Genomic DNA, 23,174 nt, shown 5'->3' on the forward strand with positions numbered 1-23,174 from the left:
TGACCATACTAATATTCCATCAATTGCCTCCCCAGAGGGAAGTGACGAGATTTCCTTTGATCCTGATGATATCATCACTGACATTGAGATGGTGGACGAGGGCTGGTGGCGGGGACGTTGCCATGGCCACTTTGGACTCTTTCCTGCAAACTATGTCAAGCTCCTTCAGTAACTGGCCCTCCCTGTCTTCTGCATTGTGACTTCCCATGGCCAAAATGGTTCTGCCTCCACTCATGCCCCATTCCTGCTGCAAGAGTCATGAGTTGCCTGATATTTTAGACAGACTTTCCTCTCCCTCTCCACTAGGGGTTGGGGCAGAGACAGCGTGAGGAAGGGGTCTCCTTCCACTCAGTGTCCTCTCTATCTGAGATGAGCTCATGGACGTTTATCTTGTGGTCCTTCCTCCTTCCCCATGAATGCTTCCTCCAATACCCCAAGTGCTTCCTTGCTCCGTTTGTGAGCTCTGAGCCTCCTGGTTTGCTTACATGGGAAGGTACATCTAAATTGCCTGGTTTGCCTGGCTGTGCTATTAACCCACTCTATGTTTCTGCAGAGATTTTTTTCCTTAAATCTTCTCTCTGTTCAGTCTTAAATCAGAAATAAAATGGGACTATGATTCATTTCTTTGATGAGGTAAATAGTACTTTTTATGCAGCCCTCAGTGCCTCTACTCTCCCGGCTCCAATTCTTCCCTCTTTCAGGCATATCTATAAGGCTTCCTCTTGTCTGCCCTGTACCCTGGATATCAAGGGTTGGGCTTTTTCCTTAGACTGTATTTAAACCCAATCCAAAACACAATGACCTGGAAAATGGCAGTAAGATAGGGTGCCAGGGGGCCAAAAAGAGTCCACAGTAAAGCAGTTCAACTTTTTTGGCTTTAGCAGTTTTAAGAGGCTCTCCACTTTCTTCCTAGGAATAATAACTACATTCTTTTAGGACATGACTTGAAGAAGAAACCCAAATTGTGGGATTGAAAGGAGGAAAAGGGAGATTTGGCCAATAAAAAGAGACCAAAGCTAAAGGACCACAGACTCCAATAAGGTGTTAAGAGGATTTAGGGTCAGAGACAGTGGCCTCTACTAGAGAACGTTCAGGCTCCCTTGTAGCTAGTTGACTGAAATTGATAACCAAGTAGAAGGGCAGAGGAAACTTAAGAACATTCTATATGGTCCAGGGCCAAGGCTGATAAGAAAAGAGGTGAATCCATTTGGATAGCTAGTGGTAGACAAAAAGCAAATCACCAAATGATAGGGTTGAGAAAGAATGAGAAGCCCCAGCCCACTGGGTTCAGTGGGGTCTGATAGGAGATCATGGGCAAAATCAGAATAAAAGTCAGGGATTTGGAGCAAAGATAAAGAAAACAGTGGGATCAAGGGGGAGCTAGGATTAGTGATTGAGATCCAGAATTGCTCTAGGACTTTGTAAAGTTGGTGAGCTCCTCACATGACTAGAGCACTGCATCCCTCAGGCTGGTCCTTGGTTTTTCTTTAGGACATACATTCCTTTGTTTCCACATGACCCGTGTGCCAGGGATTCACAAATCTGTCTTTAGACCTAACTTACAAGACTCACCCAGGTAGCCATCCAGATTGCAAAACAGCTTTTATTTCTCAGACATTGAGATTTCCAGCATCCAGAGGCAAGTCTTCAGAGATATACACAATCTCATTCTTCACTTCAGTTTGACTTGATATCACACAGAGACCAGACTCTCAAAGTGGTTTTCCGGTTACATCTCCAAGCCCCACATTGCTTTTCAATTTTCCTTTCATTAGAAGACAGAAACTTCCTTTCTGTTTCAGTGCTACAGACTTCGCCCTCCACATCTGACTGATCTCTACTCTGGATTACATTCTTGGTGGTGCTACTCATTAAGGGTCTGTTCATAGACACCACCCTGTCCAATCTCCTATCCCTATTCCTTTTCACTCCCCCTCAGCTTCTTCTTAATCTGAGGCCATGTCTAGCTGTCTTGCCTCTGTCAGGTAATTCTGGCGCTCATGCTACTCACCACGGCCTCATCTCATGAATCCAGTCATTTTTCTGTCTGATCTACAGTCTCTCTAAGAGGCTTCCTTTTTGCTCCCACTGCCTTCTCACCATAAAATGTGCTTGTTTGTGTAGATCTGTTGACACCTGTAGTATCCTGGTTTCCTGCAACATATTCAATTAAATATCTTAACAAATGTGTTTGATGATGCTGATCAATATTGCTCCAAAGGCAACAACTAGGTAAATAAAGAAGAACTCCAAGTGTGCAGTCCACAGAGCCATACGGGCAGTCTCCTGGCTGTTCTGTGGAACCTGCCCTGCCCAGGTAGTAAAGGAAAATACTCTACTCTCTTCCTTTCTCTTTAATTCTCATCTGCCCAAGAGCAGCCCCTGATTTTCATCTCCCTTAGTCAATAGCTCCCCTTTCTCTCTTTGTCTAATAAAAGAAGAAACCCAGAGTGGACTACAGGACCTTTCTTTCTCCAGATAGGAAGGAGCTAGATTCAAAACACATGGAACTGATACCTGAAGAACTTTTCCTTTTTTCCACTTCAGTGTTCAGTTGTTTCCAGTTACTCATCTTCACTGAATAATATCATAACTCACACTATAGTTGTATTTTTAGAAAATGGTGCCTTATATACAAATATGAAATATAAACCAAGCAAAATGGATTAAGAAACATAGAGTTACATTACCAACTAGTAAGTTGTGGTGCATGATAATGAAAAGATGAGCAGGTTTCTACTCTGAGGCTTGCTCAGACTTGCTTGTGACTCTTCTCACAAGTGTCCTCTACTTCATCTATACTAGCTCTGTACCATGTTCAGAGAGAGAGAGACCCAGTCAATAATAAGCATCCAGATTGACTAGACTCTTTCTTTTTGTTATCTAAATTCTTTGTTCTCTGCTTCCCCATAATGTCTGTCCTCCTTTTCCCCTCTTTCTCACTTGCTTCAGGACTGCTGGGAAAATGGCACTGATTCAGGTGAGAGGGAAAGAAACCCAAGATAAATAGCTCAATATGCCCTGTTTCTGCTACATCTGGAGAGAGCTGAAAGGATATGTTTTTTGCACAATGACTTAAGGACATAAAGGCACACCAATCAATCAGCTCCATCTAGTTCCCAACTTAAAGTCACATCTGTCTAAAACTTATCTAGTAAATAAAGAAGAGCTACATAAAATCACAACCACTGTAGATCATTATGTAAGGTTTTACTGTACCCAAAATCTTACCCTAAGTTATTGGCACTGGTATGACATTGTTTAGGGTGATTCTCAACCCAGAGTGGTTTCACTCCCAGAGGATGTTTGGCAATGTCTGGAAGCACTTTTGGTTTTTACAGCAGTGCATGTGCTACAAGTATCTATTGGATAGAGGCCAAGGATGCTGCTAAATATCCTACAACACACAGGACAGTCCCTTACAACAAAGAATCATTCAGTTCAAAGTGTCAGTAGTTCTGAGAAACCCTGCTTTAGGGGATGGCAGATTCTATTATGTATTTTACTCTTGTTTTCATGAGTATTGTTACCCAAGACCAATGTTATCACCCATTTCTGACAGACTAGAGTCATGAACAACAATAGGTAGGAGCAATTACAGGGATCTACTATGTTCAGGTGTGTTCCTTCCCATGGCCCCTGACCAGGTACTTGAGTGGTGTCTGGGACCAGGTGTCTGGTGCCACAGGAACTGCGCCTTGTCTGGACTTTGCCAAAGGAGAGGTCTCTCTGGGCATGCACTCTTGCCTGACACTGGAGTTGGTATTAGTGTCTTGCAGTCATCCCAGCTAGCTCAGGCTGGTGCCTATGCTATCCCAAATCCAAACCTAGAATATAATCTTAAGAAGAAAATAACCCTGACTCTTAGTTCATTTTTGACATGTTTAAAAGTAGGCTTGTGGCTTTTAGTGCTCATTTTCTCCATTAATACAATGTCTTCTTTGAACTCTTCCTCATTTTGCAAGGCTCTCCTATATATTGCCAAGATTCTCCACAGTGAACTCTGTGACCTCATTTCTGCCTCTCATTCTTTGGCCTGCGGTGCCCTTGATGCTGCTGTGCTCAGCCAAGGTCTCCATTTTATTGGGCTGTACTGTGCTTGGACTTCCTGGGCTTACAGGTGGTGGAGTGACAAAAAGAAGACCTGGACTTAACTGTCAAGATAACCCCAGCTCCAGAACCATCAAACTGTGTGCCTTTCACCCTGGGTGCCCTGGGATGCACCTCAGCTCCCACCCCTGCATAGCCTACTCTCTAAATTTGAAAGTGCTCATCAACTAAAATGTTCTCCACAAAAGCACAGGCCTGTGCTGGTTCTGGAATTTCACTGCTCTCTCATTTCCTACGACTTGGGCTCATCTTTCAAATGGCCTCAAGTTACCTATTTTCTCCTCAGACTGATTTGTTTTAGGGGAAAGAAAGGGGTGGGGGGAGGAAGTAAGTTTTCAGTATGGCCCTTATAGCAAGTGTACAAGCCGTGGCTTCAGAAATTCTCAGACCTTGTGCACTTGCTCAGGTTTAGGGCAGTGCATGCTTTAACACACCTAGGTAAGCATATATGCAGTTTACAGAAGGAAGTCCTCAAAATCATTCTGTCCTACTTTCAATGAATCCAAGGATGGTGGCATCTGAATCTTTAGCAGGTGTGTCTACCTCGTGGTCTGGCTCTAAAGGTGGTAACTAAGCTCTCTCGGGCCTGCTCCTGGAGCTGACACATGCTGGTCAAAAGAATTGGGTCCGTCTTATGCTCTACAACATTGAAAGGACAGTCCTTCAGGTGTTCAGCCATAGAGGCAACTTCATTAAACTCCCAGCTCTTGATTTTGGAGAAGAGGCTGCTGAATTGCCAGATCTGTTGGGAAACATGGAAGTTCAAAAGTGAACACTGGGGCAATACCCTTAGGCTGGCTTTATTTAAAGAGTGTAATACCTTTCTGTTCTTCACGTTCTTAGCTTCCAGAGAGTGTTTAGCCGCTGCAGACATTTCCTAACTCTTTCGTCAATATCCAATTCCTAGATCACCCTTCCAATTGATTATCTTCCCAGCTAGCCATATAATTGTGTGGGAATGCCTACAGCACTCTGCTGTAGACACACACCCACCCCCTCCCAACAGCGACAGCGATCTGCGCTATAAAGACACATGGTTCAAATCAAGACAATTTGCATCATTCGGACTCTACCCTAGGACTTTTATCTTTTTTTTAAAGATTTTATTTATTTATTTATTTGAGAGAGAGAGAGCATGAGAAGGGGAAGGGCCAGAGGAAGAAGCAGACTCCCTGGCCGAGCAGGCAGCCTGATGCGGGACTCGATCCCGGGATCATGACTTGAGTCAAAGGCAGTCGCTTAACCAACTGAGCCACCCAGGCGCCCTACCCTAGGACTTTTGCTAGAGATATCAAGAAGCAGGTTCTCTTTTTCCCCTCTCTACTTCAGCTGGGGAACTTCAGTCTTAGGAGCTGCTGGCAACCCCCAGGGACCACCAAGGGAGAGCTGTGTTTTAGAATGGAGCCATAAGAGAGGAAGTAGAGGTAAGAAATAGAAAGTAAAAGGTCATTTGGGGGCATTTTTGAGCTGCCAGATCAAACTTTACCTGAGCCATTGCCTTTGGACGACAGTTCTCTTTATTATTGATGCTGTTTTAAGTTGGTTTTCTGTTGCTTAAAACTAAAAGTATCCTAACTAAGAAGAGTCACACTAGAACAGAAACCTCAGGAGAAATCCAAGTGTCTGGTACAAAAACCCCTTTTTGCCTTTCCACCTAGGATGTGGTGGCAAAGTCACTAGTCTTAAAATCTGGCTATCAGGGTAGACATAACTTGATACCCTTTCAACTTGACACTTTACCCTCAGTTTATTATCATTGTTCCAATATAAGAAAAGTGTTTCCAGGGATCTTAGAACTATTGCTGTTTTCACTTTAAAAAAAGGTATTTTATAGCATGGAGGACAAGGGGAGATGGAGAGGAGAAGGGAGTTGAGGGAAATTGGAAGGGGAGGTGAACCATGAGGGACTATGGACCCTGAAAAACGATCTGAGAATTTTGAAGGGGTGGGGTGTGGGAGGTTGGGGGCACCAGGTGGTGGGTATTGTAGAGGGCACGGATTGCATGGAGCACTGGGTGTGGTGCAAAAATAATGAATACTGTTATGCTGAAAAAATTAAAAAAAAAAGGTATTTTAGGGGTGCCTGGGTGGCTCAGTGGGTTAAAGCCTCTGCTTTCGGCTCAGGTCATGATCCCAGGGTCCTGGGATCGAGCCCCACATAGGGCTCTCTGCTCAGCAAGGAGCCTGCTTCCCCCTCTCTCTCTGCCTGCCTCTCTGCCTACTTGTGATCTCTCTCTATCAAGTAAATAAATAAAATCTTTAAAAAAAAAGGTATTTTAATATAAGCATTCTTGAGCTCCAACTAAAATTCTCTTTTTTCCTTTCTAAAGGAAAATTAGTTTGTCTCAAATGATATTCAGGAGTGGTCAGCAATTACTGAATAGGGAACAAACATGAGCCAAAAAATAATGAAATTTCTAATATGTAAATTATTTGCATCTGACTTTATAGAGGAAGATATTAGATAGTTCTAGACCATACAGTTCCTGAGGGTAGGATCTCAGTCTTATTCATATTTATCCCTAACATGTGGATGGGTGGCAGTCAGTGTTTAACACATGGATGCAGGCCTGGCTACATGAAGGAGATTCTGACAATTATTTTTTGGAGAAGATTGCTCAGGGAATAATTAATGGAAAACATATAAGATGTTTTAGACATAATCAGTGAAAATAGGTGTAAACAACTCTAACTCCAGTGCCATTTTGCACACACCCACATTTTGGGAAGAAATTCTATAGTGTGATTATAGAATTATTGATCTAAATGGGTATCATCAATTTGTAGTTCATATTACCACATATTTACCATGGGAAAGGATGCCAAGGGCATCTCATAAGTAATGAATTAGGAGTTTCACTTTTGTATGATATAAGCTGATAGAAGTTATGATGCAGTTCAGTAAGATTAGGAAAAAGGAATAAGATTTTTCCAAAGAGAAAGACTCTTTGATTTATATAGCAGAGTTTTTTGAGAAAGTAAATAGATATTTGAACCAGGAGAGATTGGTGGACCAGATTATTTTAGAATTTCAAAATGTCTTTAACAAAGGCAAAAACAGTTTTGTTGTTTTTTTTAAATTAGTTGATATGGGACCGAGGAGAATTTGTTGGCAAACTGTATCAGACTCGAAGGCAGGAAACAGATGGCACACTTAAATTGGGTAAATTGAAGAAAATTTAAAAAAATAATGATATGCGAATGTCTGGGCAGGGTGTAGGTAAGCCACAAGATATAATGTAGTACCCAGGCTAGTAACAATCTAGAGTGTAACACCCTGGGCCTGAAAGGGAAGAAGAAAGGAGGTCATTGGAACCAAGAATGAGTAATTGTGTGGAGAGAGTCACTTGATATAGTCATCTTCAGTAGAGGGATATGGCCAGTGCTAGTGTCATGGAGGGGAGGAGGGGAGAATGCATGCAGGGAGAATAGATTTGTCAACTCACTCTTCTCCCTCCATTTCCACTGACACACTTGCATTAGATTCGCCCAGCTGGACGGCAAGGTTGTTGATTGAGGCAGTCTGTAGAAATCACTCCTGGGGGTCTGATCATAGTGGACAGGGTTGGAGAATGAATCACGTGAGCAAACAGAAGATACCCAGGACATATACACAGAGATAAACAGGTACGACTATCTGTATTGCCATTTATATGTCTATAGGTCTGACTTCTACATCAGAATGACCTTCTTGAGTTCAAGGATTATGTCTTCTTCCCAGGAACCTAGTGCAATGCCAGTGCCTAGTACAGTGCTTGCCACATAGAAATGATATTTGACTCAAATATCATTTGAGACAAACTTATTTTCCTCTTACTAAATAGTTGTTTAATGAATGAATGAATGAATGAATGAATGAGGGTTTACTTGCCTCTCTGTGGACTCTCCAGGAGGTGCCTCCATGAGAATACCTCTTCTTCTTCCACTGCAGGAGGACCATCCCTCTCTCTTGTAACAAAGTAGCACAGATATTTCTCATCAGCACAGACACCTGGGAAAGCTGGGACAGGCTGATGCTGTCCAAGAACCCAGCAATGTACTGCAAAACCTCCAGGGGCAGGCTGGTTAGACAATTCTGGCTTTTTCCTCCATGGCCTGAGAGATGGTTGTTCTTCTTTCTCTCACTCAGCTCTGAGGCAACCTCTGGCTTGATGGCAAAGGTCTTGAGCTCCTGACTATAGATCACTTTTGCCTTTTGCCCTGGGGGACGGAAATGGTTTTGAATAAAAGTACATCCCAAGTAGGCGAGAGGGCATCGATGCTGGAACCAGCCATTGAGACATGATTGAATGTCTGTGTGGACATTCTTGAAATGTAGGGGGAATTCATCCCTCCTGAAGAATTTGTTGCAAGTGAAAGTGAAGGCAGAGCTGCTCTTGTTGTGTCTCCTGGTCACACATTCACTGTGGAGTTCCACATGGAGCCCTCCTGGGTTGGCATTGGTTAGGAGGTCAGCCAGCACTGTCCCAGAGGAAAATTGTTCTGGCTCAAAATTGTATGTCTGTGTAGCAAAATCCATGAACAGCCCATCAATGCTCCTGGATTCAGAGATGACATGACCTTTAAGTTCTCTTTCTAAAGCACACAAGAGGGTGGTCTTAATGAGATCTGATTTGGGTAGGTCCTCCACCGTGATCCCTAAATCTGAAGTGTCTACTGCCTTGTGTTCACTTGGCTTACAACTGGACATGGCATCTCCAACACGAGCCCGCTTCCCACAGTAGCTCACAGGAACTTTGAAGGTGTAAACAGTCTTCACTTCCTGAGCCTCAAGGTTGCCATAAACAAAGTCTCTCTCCTTAGGTGTGCAAGCAGGCATCTGACCAAAGTGAATAAGCATCCTCCCATTGTGTACCAGATACATATTATAGTCCTTTGCATCCACAGCTGTTTTCAGTCTTTCCAGAACACCATCCTGCCAAGGCGCGAGCCCTGTTGTTTCCAGGGCTGCATGAAAGTCCTGCTGCTTCTGTGTTTCCTGTGGTTCTTTCTCTTTGAGAGTCTCCTCTCCTACCATGTTATTGTCACTAGAAAACTGTTCTTTCCCTGGGTTGTACCCACTCTTACTCTCACAACCTACTGATGAGGTTGTTAAAGCAGAGGCTGCATGCTCTTTGCTGAATATATTTTCCCACTTGTCAAACTTGGCCAGGTCCATCCCTTCTTTGGTTTTGGCTAACACCTCTCGTTCTTCTTGACTCAGTTCTACCATCTCTCCATTAGTTGCTGATAAGGCTCCATGTGGTACCAAACTGGCTTCTGCTCCACCCACTGCTCCTCCCATTTCCTCCCAGCTGGCTTCACCATTCATAGTAGGTTCCTCTTCAGTGGGCTCTCTAGTTTCTGGGAAAAGTTCTACCATTTTCAAAGATCTAAAAAGGACCTTCTGGTCCTGGAGGGCAAGAGCTGTGTCCAAACACTCCTCACTGGGGGTCTCTTTCATGATGTTCTCATGAAGGGTTGTTTCAGAGTCCACATTTGGCCAGCGATTCCACTCCATGGAGCAGCAGACCACACTGGCGGGGCACACTTGTAAGTGCTTGGCCAGCTTATGGCGGGACATGGAAAGGGGACAGCCATATTCAGAGTTGAGGCATGGAACCTCCTCCAGAGGGCAGAGGAGCTCATGCTCTGCCTCTTTGCACATGTGGAAGGTGGCACCACAGGACAGGTGACAGTTTATCACCAGACAGGAGACATCAGGCTCCACAGGAATGTGGCAGTGACGGTTGAAGCATTTCTCACAATGCCTGTGCTGCCCAGGTAGAGGCCTGCGTGCTCTGCCCTAGAGAAACCAACAGCAAGGAGAAAGAGAAAATAAATGGGGAAGAGAAGTCCTATGCATGACTGTGACTGTGTTTTAATTGACTTATTTCCTGTTTATACATCCTTATTATAGGAACCTTGGACAATCTAGAAAATCATAGAGAAGAAAGCAAAAAGCACTCATAATCCCACAACCCAAGAATAACAACTACCAACACTCTTCTTCATTTTCTAATAGTTTATTCTATGAATATAGTAGATGTGTTTAGAATAGAAAAAGAAAAACCTGAATATAATGGACTACACTGTTGATAATTGTTTTGAGTTATAGATTATGGGTGATTTATATGACCCAGTTAATACTATAAATACAGTTCTGCACCCTGCTTTGTAACTCTCTATTATAACATGAGATCACACTGTTTTATTGATTCTTTGCAAACTGTCTTCTTAATGATAGTGTAACATTCCAGAGTGAGTGTGATGTCATTCATTTAACCAGCTATCTATCCAGTGCTGGGAAGACATGGGCCATGTCTAGTTTTGTTCACATCTGCATCCCCAGCACCTGGACCATCATAGGTACTCAGTTTGCTGAAGGAAGGAATTGTCAGCCACTTAGTGTATTGCTGGATATTTGGGTTTTTCATTTTTAAAGTTTTACTAAAAATCTTTGCTCACAAATCTTTCTCAGCTCCCTGGTTTTCCCCTACTCCATGTCAATTTCTTCTAGACTCTGCTCTATCATCTCTGGTTTGGCCCAAAGTCAATAAATATCATCAACCATAAGGGCAAATCTGCCAGCTGTTTGGGCTACAGGTCAGATGAAGCCAGCCAGATCTGGACCCTTGAAAGATGAAGATCCAATAATTACCTGGTACTTACCATAGCTTCCTAGTTTCTTCTTGCTTTGTAAATCTAGGGAAAAACATGAAAATATTAATGATTAGTAAGAAAAGTATTTTTGTTATATATATGAACAGGAGTCATAGAGACTTTGCATACTCTTATTTAAATCCTTTCACCACCTGGAGATAAAATGTCATTGCCCCACTTTATAGTCCAGGAAATGGAAGCTGGAGAAGATAAGTAACTTGTCCAAGGTGATAGAGCTGCTAAGCAATGGAATCCTGGGCTGTGCTAGCCCACACTCTTCTCACTGACCACACTGCCTTCTAATGGGCATCTTAACAGCCATGGGATATGTACCTTCTGTTTCTTGTAATTTTCTCCATTGCTTACCAACACTTATCCTGACATTCCACACATCCATACATTCTATCACTGCCACATGGTCTTCTGGCCCAGGTTAACCTTCTAGCTTTCTCTCCCACTAGAGCTTCATGCCTATAACCTGATATCCAGGTTGGTCTGGGGCAGTGTACAAGTATCTGTGATATATCTACCATCTGTCCTTCAACATGGTAAATTCAGGTGTGCCATGGCTAGAGCAGGGGTCAGACCTCAAGGACCCAGAAGCAGGCCAGGTGGGGATTCTAGCAAGCAGAAGAGAAGATGCCCTGCCTTCAGGAGAATCTAGCTCCTTGGCTCTGGTCAATTGGTCCCATGTGGGAATATGTTACCAGATCATCTGATTTTTCCAGAGAAACTGGAGATGCAGAGTTTTGTGAGTGGTAATATAGTATAGTGGTTAGGAGGCAGATTATACAAGATTTAACCCAGCACTAGGAGTCAGTAGTTGTAAAACTGAAAAAGTTCCTTAATGTCCTTGTTCATCATTTTCCTTATCTGAAAACAGATTACAATAATAATACCTATCTCATAGTGCTGTTGTGGGGAGTAAATGATTTATATACCTGAAACTCTTAGAATGGTACTTGTCTCATAGACATGACCTATGCATGTTTGCTATTATGAAATAAGTATTTTATATTTAATTATATTGCAAAATTTTTGTTATATAATGTATCAACATAGAAATCCTTAGAATTTTCAAGTTGGCAACTAACTTAATTTTTCTAAAGAAAACCCTCTATTTGGGCCAAGGAAAAACATGTATGCAAGTTACATAGGATCTGTAGCTTGCCAGCATGTATCACCTGGTCTAGGGAATTTGTAGCATAATGTCAGCCTTGTGTCAGTCTGGGATGGAGAGGAGTGGGGTGGCTGGGTGATCTGGTGTTAGCACCCAAAAGTCAGAAAATGCAGTATTTTGAAATTTTATTTTATTTTACTTTAGAATTTGTCAGTTCATTGTGGATGAATTTTCCTTCAACTTTCTAAAGAATTTTGAATACATAAGAAAGGTCAAAGAATGTATACAATGAATACCCACGTATTCTACCTAGATCCAAAAGTTAACATTTTGCCACTTTTGCTTTCAATATTTCCCTCTCTCTCTCTACACACACACACACACACACACACACACACACACACACGTGCACGCACGCAGTTTTTGTCAAACCACTTAAAAATAAGTTGCTGTTATAATGACACCTCATCCCTAAGTACTTCAGCATGTATTTCCTAAGATTAAAGACATTTTCCTTTGTAACTTCAATAACATTATCTCACCTAAGAACACTAAAAGATATTTCCTAATATTGTGTAATATGCTACCTGTGTTCAAATTTATCCAATTGTCCCCAAAATGCCAAAAAAGTCTTTTATATTTTTAAAAAATTTTAACTTTTTTAAAAAAGATTTTATTTATTTGCCAGAGAGAGAGAGAGAGAGAGAGAGCACACACAATCAGGCAGAGAGGCAGGCAGAGGCAGTGAGAGAAGCAGGCTCCCTACTGAGCAAGGAGCCCGATGCGGGACTCGATCCCAGGACCCCGGGATCATGACCTGAGCCAAAGGCAGCGGCTTAACCAACTGAGCCACCCAGGCATCCCCAAAAACTTTTAACTTTTGAGCCAGAATACATTTAATGTCAATTTATTACATTTGGTTGGTAAGTCTTCTTAAACTCTTTCAATTTGGAAAAGTCCCCTCAACTTTTTTTTCCTAGAAGAGACAGCCTTATGTCTCAAGGAAATTGTATTCTGATTTGTTCCTGTATTCATTTGTTCATCCATTCCTTCAACAAACATTTGCTGACTATCTGCAGTGTGCTAGTAAGGGAGAATAAGCATTACCTGAACTGCTTGTTTAAGTAGTTCTTAAACACCTGTGCTCAGTAGACTCAGCTGTGATGTGTGTTAAATCTATAAATCTGCACTGTAAAAATGGCAGCCACTATGGCTATTTAAATTTAATAAAAATGGAATAAAATTAATAATTCAGTTTCCTGGTCATACTAGCTACCTTTCAAGTTTCAGGTGTCACATATGGTTAGTAGCTACTCTATTGGACAACACGGCATAGAGCATTTCCATCTGCATAGAAAGTTCTATCTGACAGCACTGCTATGTCTGCATAGCAGTGACTGACTGCATCTCTGGGTTAAGTGAGGGATGTGTCTGGAATTCATGTCCTTAACACATTACCCGTCTGATTCTTACTACTGAGTGTGAAAGAGGGATTGTGGCAGATAGTTCTATACCCCTAAGAGCTTGAATCAGGAGGCAGGTGAGAAGTTGCAAGTGAGAACAACAAGCAGATTCAGGGCCCTGGGAAAAGATAAATGAAGGTGTTAAAGCCGGAGAGGGAATTGAGCAGAGGGGAGGGCTGTGAGGGCAGGACTGAGAAGGAGCAGAATAAGATAGGGAAAGATGACATCTTTTGGACGCAAGAGTCTAGCTCCTGGACCTTCTAACATAAAACTGAACATTCAGTTAGGCTCCTGCTATATCCCAGATTGATCACACCTGGGGGGAAAAGTCCACTGAGGACTTGCTGTGAAAATTTGTAAATATGAGGCTAACACATCTGGAATTATTTGGTGCTCAATAAGGGACCATTTAACACTGTGGATTGATGCCATGGAAGGACAGAGCAAGAAACTGCTTCATGGAGAGTGCAATGAAGCTGCGGGGGTTGGACTGATGGTAGTGGAGCTATACAAGATGAGGCCGAGGGCAGGCATCCCAAGGGAATCACAGCATTTTTGTTTCCAGCTGGAGATGGCAAAAAAAGAGGAGTCAGATTTGATGCCAAGATTTTGAATCATTTAGTTCTGAGAAAAATAGAAGTCTGAAGAAGGAATTGGTTTTTTAGGGGGGAGATGAGCCCCATAAGTTTAATACAAGTTTGCTTAAGGTGATGACAGATCATGGGGATGGGAAGAGGAGGGTAGAATGGAAAGATGCCGATTTGAGAATTAGTCACTTAAAAGTGAGAGAGGAAGCCATAACTGGGGAAAGAAGAACATGGGATAGGCATCTGAGCCATGAAGTACATAGCTGAGTATGACCACTATGACAGTAGGGAGAAGTAAAGCCAGAGAAGGAGAGACCAGAGAGAGAAGAGTCAGGACCATGTGGCCTGATGTAAGGGAAAGGGTGAGCAATAACCTTGAATGCTGCCTCAAGATTAAGAACAATGCTAACAATGCCATTGCTCATGGTGGTTCCCCAAAGAGCTCTTGTCAGAACAAATGTGGCATTTTAGTTGTGCAATGGGACACTTGCCATTCGAAATGTGGTATTTGCTTGGAGAGGAGAGGAAAGCCATTAAACACATGTTCCAATATTAGCAGGGCCTGTGCCCTGGCTGGGAGAATGTGCTCATCTGCTTTCTTGCATAAAAGACACTCATGAATAAAGAAGGATTCTGGATGATTCAGAGTCCCCTACTGGTTTTGTTTCGTTTTTAAGAGTTTATTTATTTCACAGAGAGAGAGAGATCACAAACAGGCAGGCAGAAAGAGAGGGGGAAGCAGCCTCCCTGCTGAGCCCCTGAAAGGCTCGATCCCAGGACCCTGAGATCATGACCTGAGCCAAAGGCAGAGGCTTAACCCACTGGGCCACCCAGGCATCCCCCCGCACTGGGTTTTAAGTGGGAAAGAAAAGGTAGGTTGCAAATACAATACGGCTACATGAAAGAAGCTACCAGCAGCAGGCCAGCCTGGTTCTGTCACAAAGTTGAGATAGTTTCTGGGAAGGGAAAAGCAGGTCTAGCTAGTTCTGTGTGCTCTGTATGTGTGGAGAGAACTCTGTCCCAGCTGCAGGGATATGTCTGGCTGGAGGGACAGTGGTGAGGAACTCCAAGATCAATCAGTTCTTATCCTTCAGCATTACAAGAAAGGTTCTTGTGAACAGTGCTATTGAAGTTGGAAACATTTGTGGTGGAGCCCTGTTGCTCCCCACGTCTTCGAAGTTATTTGAAAATATTCCTTTAAGAGAAAAGAAAAACAATTCACACAGGCCACAAAGATGCTGGTTTTTATTTTTTTTCTAGAGTGCAAATTTTGCATTTCTCTCTCTTTTTTTAATTTTTTATCTCTTTTCAGTGTAACAGTATTCATTGTTTTTGCACCACACCCAGTGCTCCATGCAATCCGTGCCCTCTCTAATACCCACCACCTGGTAAAGATGCTGTTTTTTTGTTTTGTTTTGTTTTGTTTTGTTTTGTTTTTAATGATGCTATTTAAAGATCTTCTGCCAGGCTCTGGAGCTATACCAAATAAGTGACTTTGAGAGAGGACATGTGCTGAGCAGAAAGACACAGTAAGTGGAGACCACTCTTTGGAGGCATAAAGACTCATATCTGAACCTTCTGTTGTATATCTACAGGAATTTGTTCCCACTGAGATAAAGGACATCCAAATTCTTTATTGTCTAATTATTGCTGAGTAAAAAGCAGTATGGCCATCGTTCTGGTTTGCCTGGGACTCTCTTAGTTTTAGTTCTGAAAGTTCCAGATCCCAGGAAACCTCTTAGTCCCACACAAACATAGATATTTGGTTGATCATATTAGGTTGTAGCCAGTTGGCCTTGCTCCAAGATGATCAAATTACAGTTATCTTGTGACACAGGATGCCTTGTTCTCCTAATCTCCACTTCAGTGTAAGGACTGGATCCTTATCCTCCACAGTGTTTGTCTGACTGTCCTAGATTGAGTGATTTTTATACATTTTAGATGTCAGGGAGAAAGAGTAGTAAGATTTTAGTTTCTACCATGTTCTTTACATAACATCTCATTTAATTCTCACAATGACCATGAGACATGGGTATTACTCTTTTCATTTACAGTGGAACACAAAGATACCTTAGTTTATCTGGTTTCAGACCCTGTACTCTTTGGTATATCATGCTGCATCCCTCAGAGACCCTCAGAGACATGTGGTCTATCCCTGTGATTTGGGAAGAAAGCAAGCCCATGACTAGAGCCCATCAGAGGAGAGCCTCTCTTCCTCCAGCTGGGCACAGAAAGGTATATACATCTATAATATTTCCAGATTGTAGAGGAGCTGGATATTCTTCATTCATAGGAAATTCATAGAAAGCACCTTCATCCTCATGATGATTTTTTTTTTTTTTTGTCCTCCTCTGGGCCACATCCCATATTGTGTCCCATCTGGATAGAGGAAATATGAAAAGTATCCAGGTCCCATGGCTTTGTGTTGGAGGTAGTACCCATATGAAAGTAACATTTTTAGTATTAAAATCTATAATATAATACATATTCTGAAATTTAAACTGGAAAATCTATTAAATTAAGGCATGTACATTATAGAAATTCTTTACTGTGGAAAAGTTGACAAAATTCTATGCCTGAAACAATGTATTTTTATCCAGGTGCTATTTCCTCCTTTAGTTTCTTTGTTCCTATGTTCACCTTTAAATTCTTACTTCCTGTCTGAAAAGGCAATACATCCCCTCCTCTTAAAAATCAACTTCAACCAAGTCTATGGTCAAAACACTGTAAAACACTCTCCCCAAAATATGTCTTAAAGTTACCCTGGATGGAGGAGATAGCAGTCAAAATAATATAATTTAGACTTTAGCATTTTTAAAAAATCTACATAGACCTAGATTTTACTGGTTGCACTGGATGTAGTTTAAGGGGAATACGAATAGATGGAAGGACCAGGTTCATGAGTTTAAAGGATGGACATTTCTTTACAGAAATAGAGGATCATTAAGAACCTGGCAAAGGAGGAACATTTGATGCAGGTTGTGGTGCTGTGTTGATCACTCAGAAAGGAGTAAGTTAATATGAAAAGGAGAGTCAGCTAGAACAATGGCCTTTAAAGTGTGGTAACCTGACCCACAATGTCAGTATTACCCAGGAACTGGTTAGAAATATAAATTATTGGGCCCTACAAATCAGAGCTATTGAATCAGAACAATTACATCCAACTGATGCTGTTGTAAACTCAAGTTTAAGAACCACTGAGCTAGAAGCTGGTCAATTTTGTGCCCCCAATCACAAAAGATCTAGTACAGGGCCCTACATAGGAATAAGTTAGGTAGGAAGGCCTTGGGGAAAGTCCCAAAAGGGCATTGGGCACTTCTGTCCATTTCTTTCCATCTCCACCACCACTGCCTGGGTCCAAGCACCATCATTCCTTATCCGCTCTGGTGCAAAAGACTATAATTAGTCTCACCCCTCCCATCTAGTGCTCCATAATCTATATTCACCAGCAGAAGGAGTGATTTCAACAACTTTTAAAAAAAAATTTTAGTTAACATACAGTGCAAATTTGGTTTCAGGAGTAGAGTTCAGTGATTCATCATTTATATACAACACCCAGTGCTCATCAAAACAAGTGCCCTCTTTAATACCCATCATCCATCTATCTAGCCCATCCCCTATCCACTTCCCACCATCAACCCTCGGTTTATTCTCTATCGTTAAGAGTCTCTTATGGCTTGTTTCCTTCTTTCCTTTTTTTTTTTTCCTTTAGAGCTCAACTATCCATCAACTTATAATTGGGTAAAGAAGATGTGGTAAATATATATACACAATGGAATATTACTCAGTCATCAAAAAATGAAATCCTGCCATTTGAACAATGTGGATGGAGCTAGATTGTATTACGTTAAGCAAAATAAGTCAGTCAGAGAAAGACAAATGCCCTATGATTCCAGTCATATGTGGAGTTTGAGAAAGATTTCAACAATTTTAACACTAGGTCACTATTTCCTATATCTCCAGTGGATTCCCATCACAAGGAATAAACTCTGACTCCTTATCTTGGTCCACAAGGCCCTGCATGAGTGTCCCCTCCGATGCCGTCCACCGCTGGCCTCCTCTACCTCACCTTACCCTTGAGCACTTTGCTCCAGCATTGTCACTTATTCCTGTGTAGGGCCTTTATGCTTATTCTTTCTACCAAAATTCACTCCTTCTTCTTTGTGTTATGGGCTCCTTCTTGCTCTTCAGATTTCAGCTGATATGTTACCTCCACAAGAGACCTTATCTGACACTCCCAATATAAAGTAAACTAACGAACACTCTCATGTGTTAGCTATGTAATTTTTGACAAGTTAATCTCCCTAAAGCTAATTTATTCATCCATAAAGTGCAGTTCATAATAACCCATAGGATTATGACAAATGAGATAAAGTAGGGAAAGGGTCACTCAGTTGTTCATCCTTCCCCTAAGAGGAAGGTCATTCTCATGGTCACCTCCATGTCCAGGTCTCTTTGTCTTCCCATTGCATCACTCACGCAGGTCTTGGCTGGCCTTTCCATGTCCAGTTCTCCCTCACTCGAATGTATCTTATATTCCACTGCCAGGTTAATAATCTTCAAACCCCATTTAAGGAAAGTCTTACTCCTTTAAGAGTGTGAGTCCCCCTGAACTCGCCCCACTTGGGCACCTTGTATTCACCACATTCATTCCTTCAGCTCCTAGGAACTCAAATAGTACTGCATCCAGGCTGGAGGATCCTTCAGATGCCACAGAGGCAGATTGAGGCATCTTTGTTTCCTAGGTGCAGGTTTGTCATTTTTATTATTTCCCTACATACATTATTCTGTTCATTAAGGAAAAAAAAGAAGGTGTCAGTTGAAATTGGCTTCTTTCTTGTGATGGGCTGCAGAATCAGTTCCTCCAAAGGGAAGTTGCTGGGATGGTGTGCTCAGGGATGAAGGCCATAAATGAAGCAGAAATTACCCAGCCAGGAGAGTGTATTCAGGCAGGAAAAGAGCTCTGACTGGAACATCAAGGGAGAACAAAAATGCTCCCCAAAGAATGTACAAAATAGTTTCTGAGAGACTGAGAGAGTGAGTACATCTAAGGTGCTCCTAGCACTGAATGTTTATTCAATAGCATTGAAATGAATGAAATTGAATAGAACCCTAAAGAAAGCAGCATTTTGAGAGAGCTGTGAGACCAATTTGAAACAAATTTAGGAGGAAAGTGTAATGATGTCAAATGTATGCTAATTTGGGGCTTTTTTTTTTTTTCTTTTTAGAGAGAGAGAAAGCACATGCATTCGAGTGTGGTTGGGTGGGTAGAGGGAGAAGGAGAGAGAGAATCCCAAGTAGGCTCCATGCTCAGCATGAGCTGGACCTCGATGTGGGACTCAATCCCATGACCCTGATATCATGACCTGAGTAGAAATCAGGACTCCAAAGCTTAACCTACTGAACCACCTAGGCACCCCCCTGGGGCTTTTTTTTTTTAAGGAAGAAAGAGAAGGGGAGGGGGCTTGGGGGGGGGTTGGGGTTATGGACATTGGGGAGGGTATGTGCTATGGTGAGTGCTGTGAAATGTGTAAACCTGGCGATTCACAGACCTTTACCCCTGGGGATAAAAATATATGTTTAAGAAAAATAAAATTAATAAAAAAAAAAACTTTGAAAAAAAAAAAGGAAGAAAGAGAAATGTTTTCAATGTTATAAGGTGAATGGAGCATTAACTGAATGGAAAAGACTTCTTCGGGTTCAAGTTATAATAGACACTCAGCTGCCAGAATTGTTTTCAGGAGGTTATAGCACTTGTTCGAAACCCTTACAGTCATAAATCAGAAGTCTGGGTCAGGTGCATAACCACAGATCCTCTGCTCTGGAGCTCCTGAATCTTCAACGTATATAGGAATCACCTGGGCAATCTTTTTAAAATGCAGATTCTAATCTGGCAGAATGGGGGTGTGGTCTGAGAGTCTTCTCATCCATAACACACTCCAGGCAAAGTTGATGGTCAAAGGACCTCCCTTTGAAAGGAAAGTGTCTAGTTTAATCTCTTCATTTACTGCAAGAGAAACTGAGGCCCAGAGAGGTAAAGTGTCTTGCCTTTGCTTCTCACCTTGATGTAATAGTGAGAATTCTTTGGAAACCACATGCCACACAGAGCTGCCTGTGTAGGGGTGGTGGCCAAGGGCATGGGGGCAGCTTAGATGGTACCAAGGGCAAAATAGGGCAGAGCCTGGAAGAATGAGGAAGAGGTGGAGCCTGAGTGTCACTGGCCAACAAGGTCATGAGAAGGCATATAGCAAATATATTTAAATCACTGACACAAGCAAAAGAGAATGGGATTAACAGATAATAGCTTTAACATTCTTTACTATAATTTTAAAATTAGTAGGCAAACAGGGTTGATGTCAGGGAGATATTTTTAGGCAAGGGACCCTTTCAGCAACCTTGACATGATGTCAGCAACTAACTATTTTGCCTCCTCATGTGGTTGTCCCTGGTGATAATTATTTATTCCTGAGCTTTAACTTCAGTGGAAGTGACAAGGTCAAAAGTTAAAGATCAGAGATATTCTTTAGCTCTTAATCTGTTGCCCAGCCAATTAATTAGTTACTTTAATTATATATTGTTAAATTGTTTCCCTGCTATGATGATATTTAGTTCTAAGGAAAGAAAATGTATAAAGTGAAATACTAAAACAATCCCTTTGCTCAAGATTTTAACACAAGCAGTTGGCTGATGATAATGTCCACATCTGGGTCCATAATCTTGGGCTTCTAGGCAATGATTCCTGCATTTTCATTATATCCTAGTTAATTCTCATATATGGTGCTTCTGTTATTAGTATCGGTATTTTAAATTAATATTTTGTATTGGCCAAGAAAGTGCTAATTAGCCAGATTATCTAGGGGTAGCTGTGAGTCAGCCTGTCTGCTTGGCTATCCTAAATCAACATGCCCCAGTCTCACTAGGACAGCATCCCAGCATATACCTTGAAGACCTTGGTGCCATGAAAACCCTGACAAAATTAAATGAAGTTAGGCAATTATACCCAATGCACTGTGCCTAGCAAACCAGCATAATTATAACCTAGGCATCCACAGCACAGTTATGGGATATGTCTGGAGGTTACAGAGGCAGAAAGGAAGGAATCCAGGAGTTAGGGTATCTGGGTAGGTCTCCTTTTACTTGGCATTGGTGGCTTTAGCCTGTAGACCGCAAAGTTCAGAGTGTACAGAATCCCTTTTGCTGCATAGGCCACTTCCTAGGATGTCCTTAGCTGAACTATAAACATTAAAGCGAGGCCGAGAGGAAAACAAGAAGATAAACACTGCTCACTTATCCCTGACAATTTATTTGTGCATGTAACACTATGCAGTTATTTAAAAAACTAGAAATAACCTACATTTTAAAGCTTTCAATACCTCAAGTATTGTTAATCATTTTCCTTTTTTCCCTCTGGATGTACAAGCTTCAAGCCTGTGATAATTTTTGGTTTGCATGCAAAAGCCTGTGTAAGTTTTTCAATTTGTAAAATATTTGCACTTCTATTCTCTGGGTGCGTTTTGGAGTCCAGAGATTTGGGAAGGAGAGAACCACATTTAGGGAATATTGTTAGAGAAAAACAGATCTTACGCTCTACAGACTAAGTGTAAACAGTGCATGCAGTGAATATAACTGTGCCCCGTTAACCAGAAGCGTGACACGGGGGTTGGAATTTAAGGTACATAAAACGGTGTGCACGCAAGAATGACTTGCAGTTAACACAGTCAATGTATATCCATGAAAAGATCACAGCATTTGGAGTTTAAAAAATAGAAATCCTGGGTTCTAGCCCTTCCACCTACCTCCTCACCACCTCCTCCGCCCTCCCCAAGCCCCCATCTCTACTGTGTAACTTTAGAGAGCTCAGATAGCCCCGTTCTGTTGGTTGTAAAAGAAAGAACGTAAGCTGCCTGAAAGCAGGTAATTTCTTCCTGCTCCAACATTTTAGATTTAAAACAAGAGTTTCCATATGGCTGGGTCTTATTCTCAGAGCCAACTGCTTTCTCCATCACAGGTAACTAATTTGCTTAACCATCTTCTTGCTCAGAGCAAAAAGGTGATGCACAGCCCAGCCTCTATCTCCATGTTCACCACTCCAAACGCCCCCTTGGTTCACCTGCTCCCCTTTGAAAGGCTTACCTTGATTGCACGAGCTGAGTCAGCATCCGCTGCACCTGTGTCCCTTGACTGTGTGGCTGGGATCCCAAGAAGTGGCTGGGGTGCATCTGCTGCAGCAGAGGACAGAGTTCTGTTAAGGAAGCGGGGGAAGCAGAGAAAACTTCAGCAGAAATAGTTGAAGTGTTTCGAAGTTAAAAATAAAACTATATCACAAGGGGCAATGTGACCAGGCTCAGCTTACGATTTTTTTCTTTCTCCCGTATTTATCAACACTTGGTCTCCACTGGGGCAGCGTTTAGCAGGAGGAAGCCGGAAGGGAAGTGAGCTTTTATATCAATAGGCTTTCTCTCCCTTGAGGAAGGGGGAAAATCCATTTAAGAAGGATCATTTTCAAGGCCAGAGTGGCCACTCAGACTCGTGTGCTTGCAGTCAGCAGATCCAGCTGTGCTCACTGTGGCTGGTGGAGCATTCAGGCCGCTCTAATTATAACTGTGCTTTTCACCTAAACCCATCACTGGCTGAAGCAGCAACTTGTGCAAGCGACATGCGGTCCTGTTTCTGTTTCTCCTATTTCTTGTCATGACAAGTAAGTGGCTGTCCTCTCCTGGCCCTCTTCTTTCCCCTTGTGTCTGGGAAAGAGGAAAGGTTTGTAAATCAGAAATCAGGCACAACGTAAGACCGGTGTAAGAGAATAAGAGGTAGTGGGAGCCTTAGCTTTCACTTAGTCCAACTTCCTTTTTCTTCTTCTTCTTCTTTTTTTTTTTTAAATAGATGAAGAGCCAGAGTTTTAGAGAAATAAATTGTCCATCCAAGGTCACACGGCTAGCTAGGGGAGGAGCAAGAGGAAAGACTCATTTGCTCGCTCTTTCTTTCTTCCTTCCTTTCTTTCTTTCTTTCTTTCCTTCCTTTCTTCCTTCCTTCTTAAGATTTATTTATTTCAGAGACAGGGAGAGAGAGAAAAAGAGATGGGGGGTGGGAGAGCGTGGAGGGCAGGCACAGGGAGAGAGAGAATCCCAAGCAGACTCCCTGCTGAGCACAGAGCCAATACCAGTACCAGGTTTCAGAACCCTGACATTGCAACCTACGTGGAAACCAACAGTCTCATGCTTAACCGACTGCACCCAAGCACCTGACTTGGTT

General features: G+C 42.2%; 2 protein-coding genes across 5 annotated transcripts in view; one reads left to right on the top strand and one right to left on the bottom strand.

Moving 5' to 3' along the window:
• The window catches only part of HCLS1 (hematopoietic cell-specific Lyn substrate 1), a 34,235-nt gene extending 32,045 nt beyond the window's left edge, over nt 1-2,190 (top strand). Inside the window, exon 14 of the mRNA XM_047735584.1 lies at nt 36-2,190. Within this exon, the coding sequence (XP_047591540.1) occupies nt 36-172 (137 nt within the window). The 3' untranslated portion in view covers nt 173-2,190. The remainder of the gene's footprint in view (nt 1-35) is intronic.
• On the bottom strand, nt 1,586-22,566 carry FBXO40 (F-box protein 40). Of its 4 annotated transcripts, none has more exons than XM_047735565.1 (6): nt 22,276-22,566; nt 22,056-22,164; nt 10,762-10,794; nt 7,982-9,895; nt 7,557-7,656; nt 4,644-4,852 (listed from the first exon to the last, which is right to left on the bottom strand). In XM_047735565.1, exons 3-6 carry the CDS (start codon nt 10,762-10,764, stop codon nt 4,803-4,805), a joined length of 2,067 nt encoding a protein of 688 aa, XP_047591521.1. In that variant the 5' UTR covers nt 10,765-10,794; nt 22,056-22,164; nt 22,276-22,566; the 3' UTR covers nt 4,644-4,802. The 4 variants fall into 4 exon arrangements, with proteins under 4 accessions (XP_047591502.1, XP_047591511.1, XP_047591521.1 ...); XM_047735573.1 differs by having other exon boundaries at nt 10,751-10,794; XM_047735546.1 differs by lacking the exon at nt 7,557-7,656 and having other exon boundaries at nt 1,586-4,852; nt 22,276-22,557.
• Between the last annotated feature and the right edge of the window lie 608 nt (nt 22,567-23,174).

The sequence above is a fragment of the Lutra lutra genome, chromosome 1 (genome assembly GCF_902655055.1).
Source record: "Lutra lutra chromosome 1, mLutLut1.2, whole genome shotgun sequence".
NCBI lineage: Eukaryota > Metazoa > Chordata > Mammalia > Carnivora > Mustelidae > Lutra > Lutra lutra.

Bases quoted from the DNA above. Each gene is read 5' to 3' on its own strand.
- FBXO40 (XM_047735546.1), bottom strand. The intron at 4,853-7,981 runs GCAAGTAAACCC...GTTTCCCAACAG, and splicing joins CCTGGAGAGTCCACAGAGAG to ATCTGGCAATTCAGCAGCCT.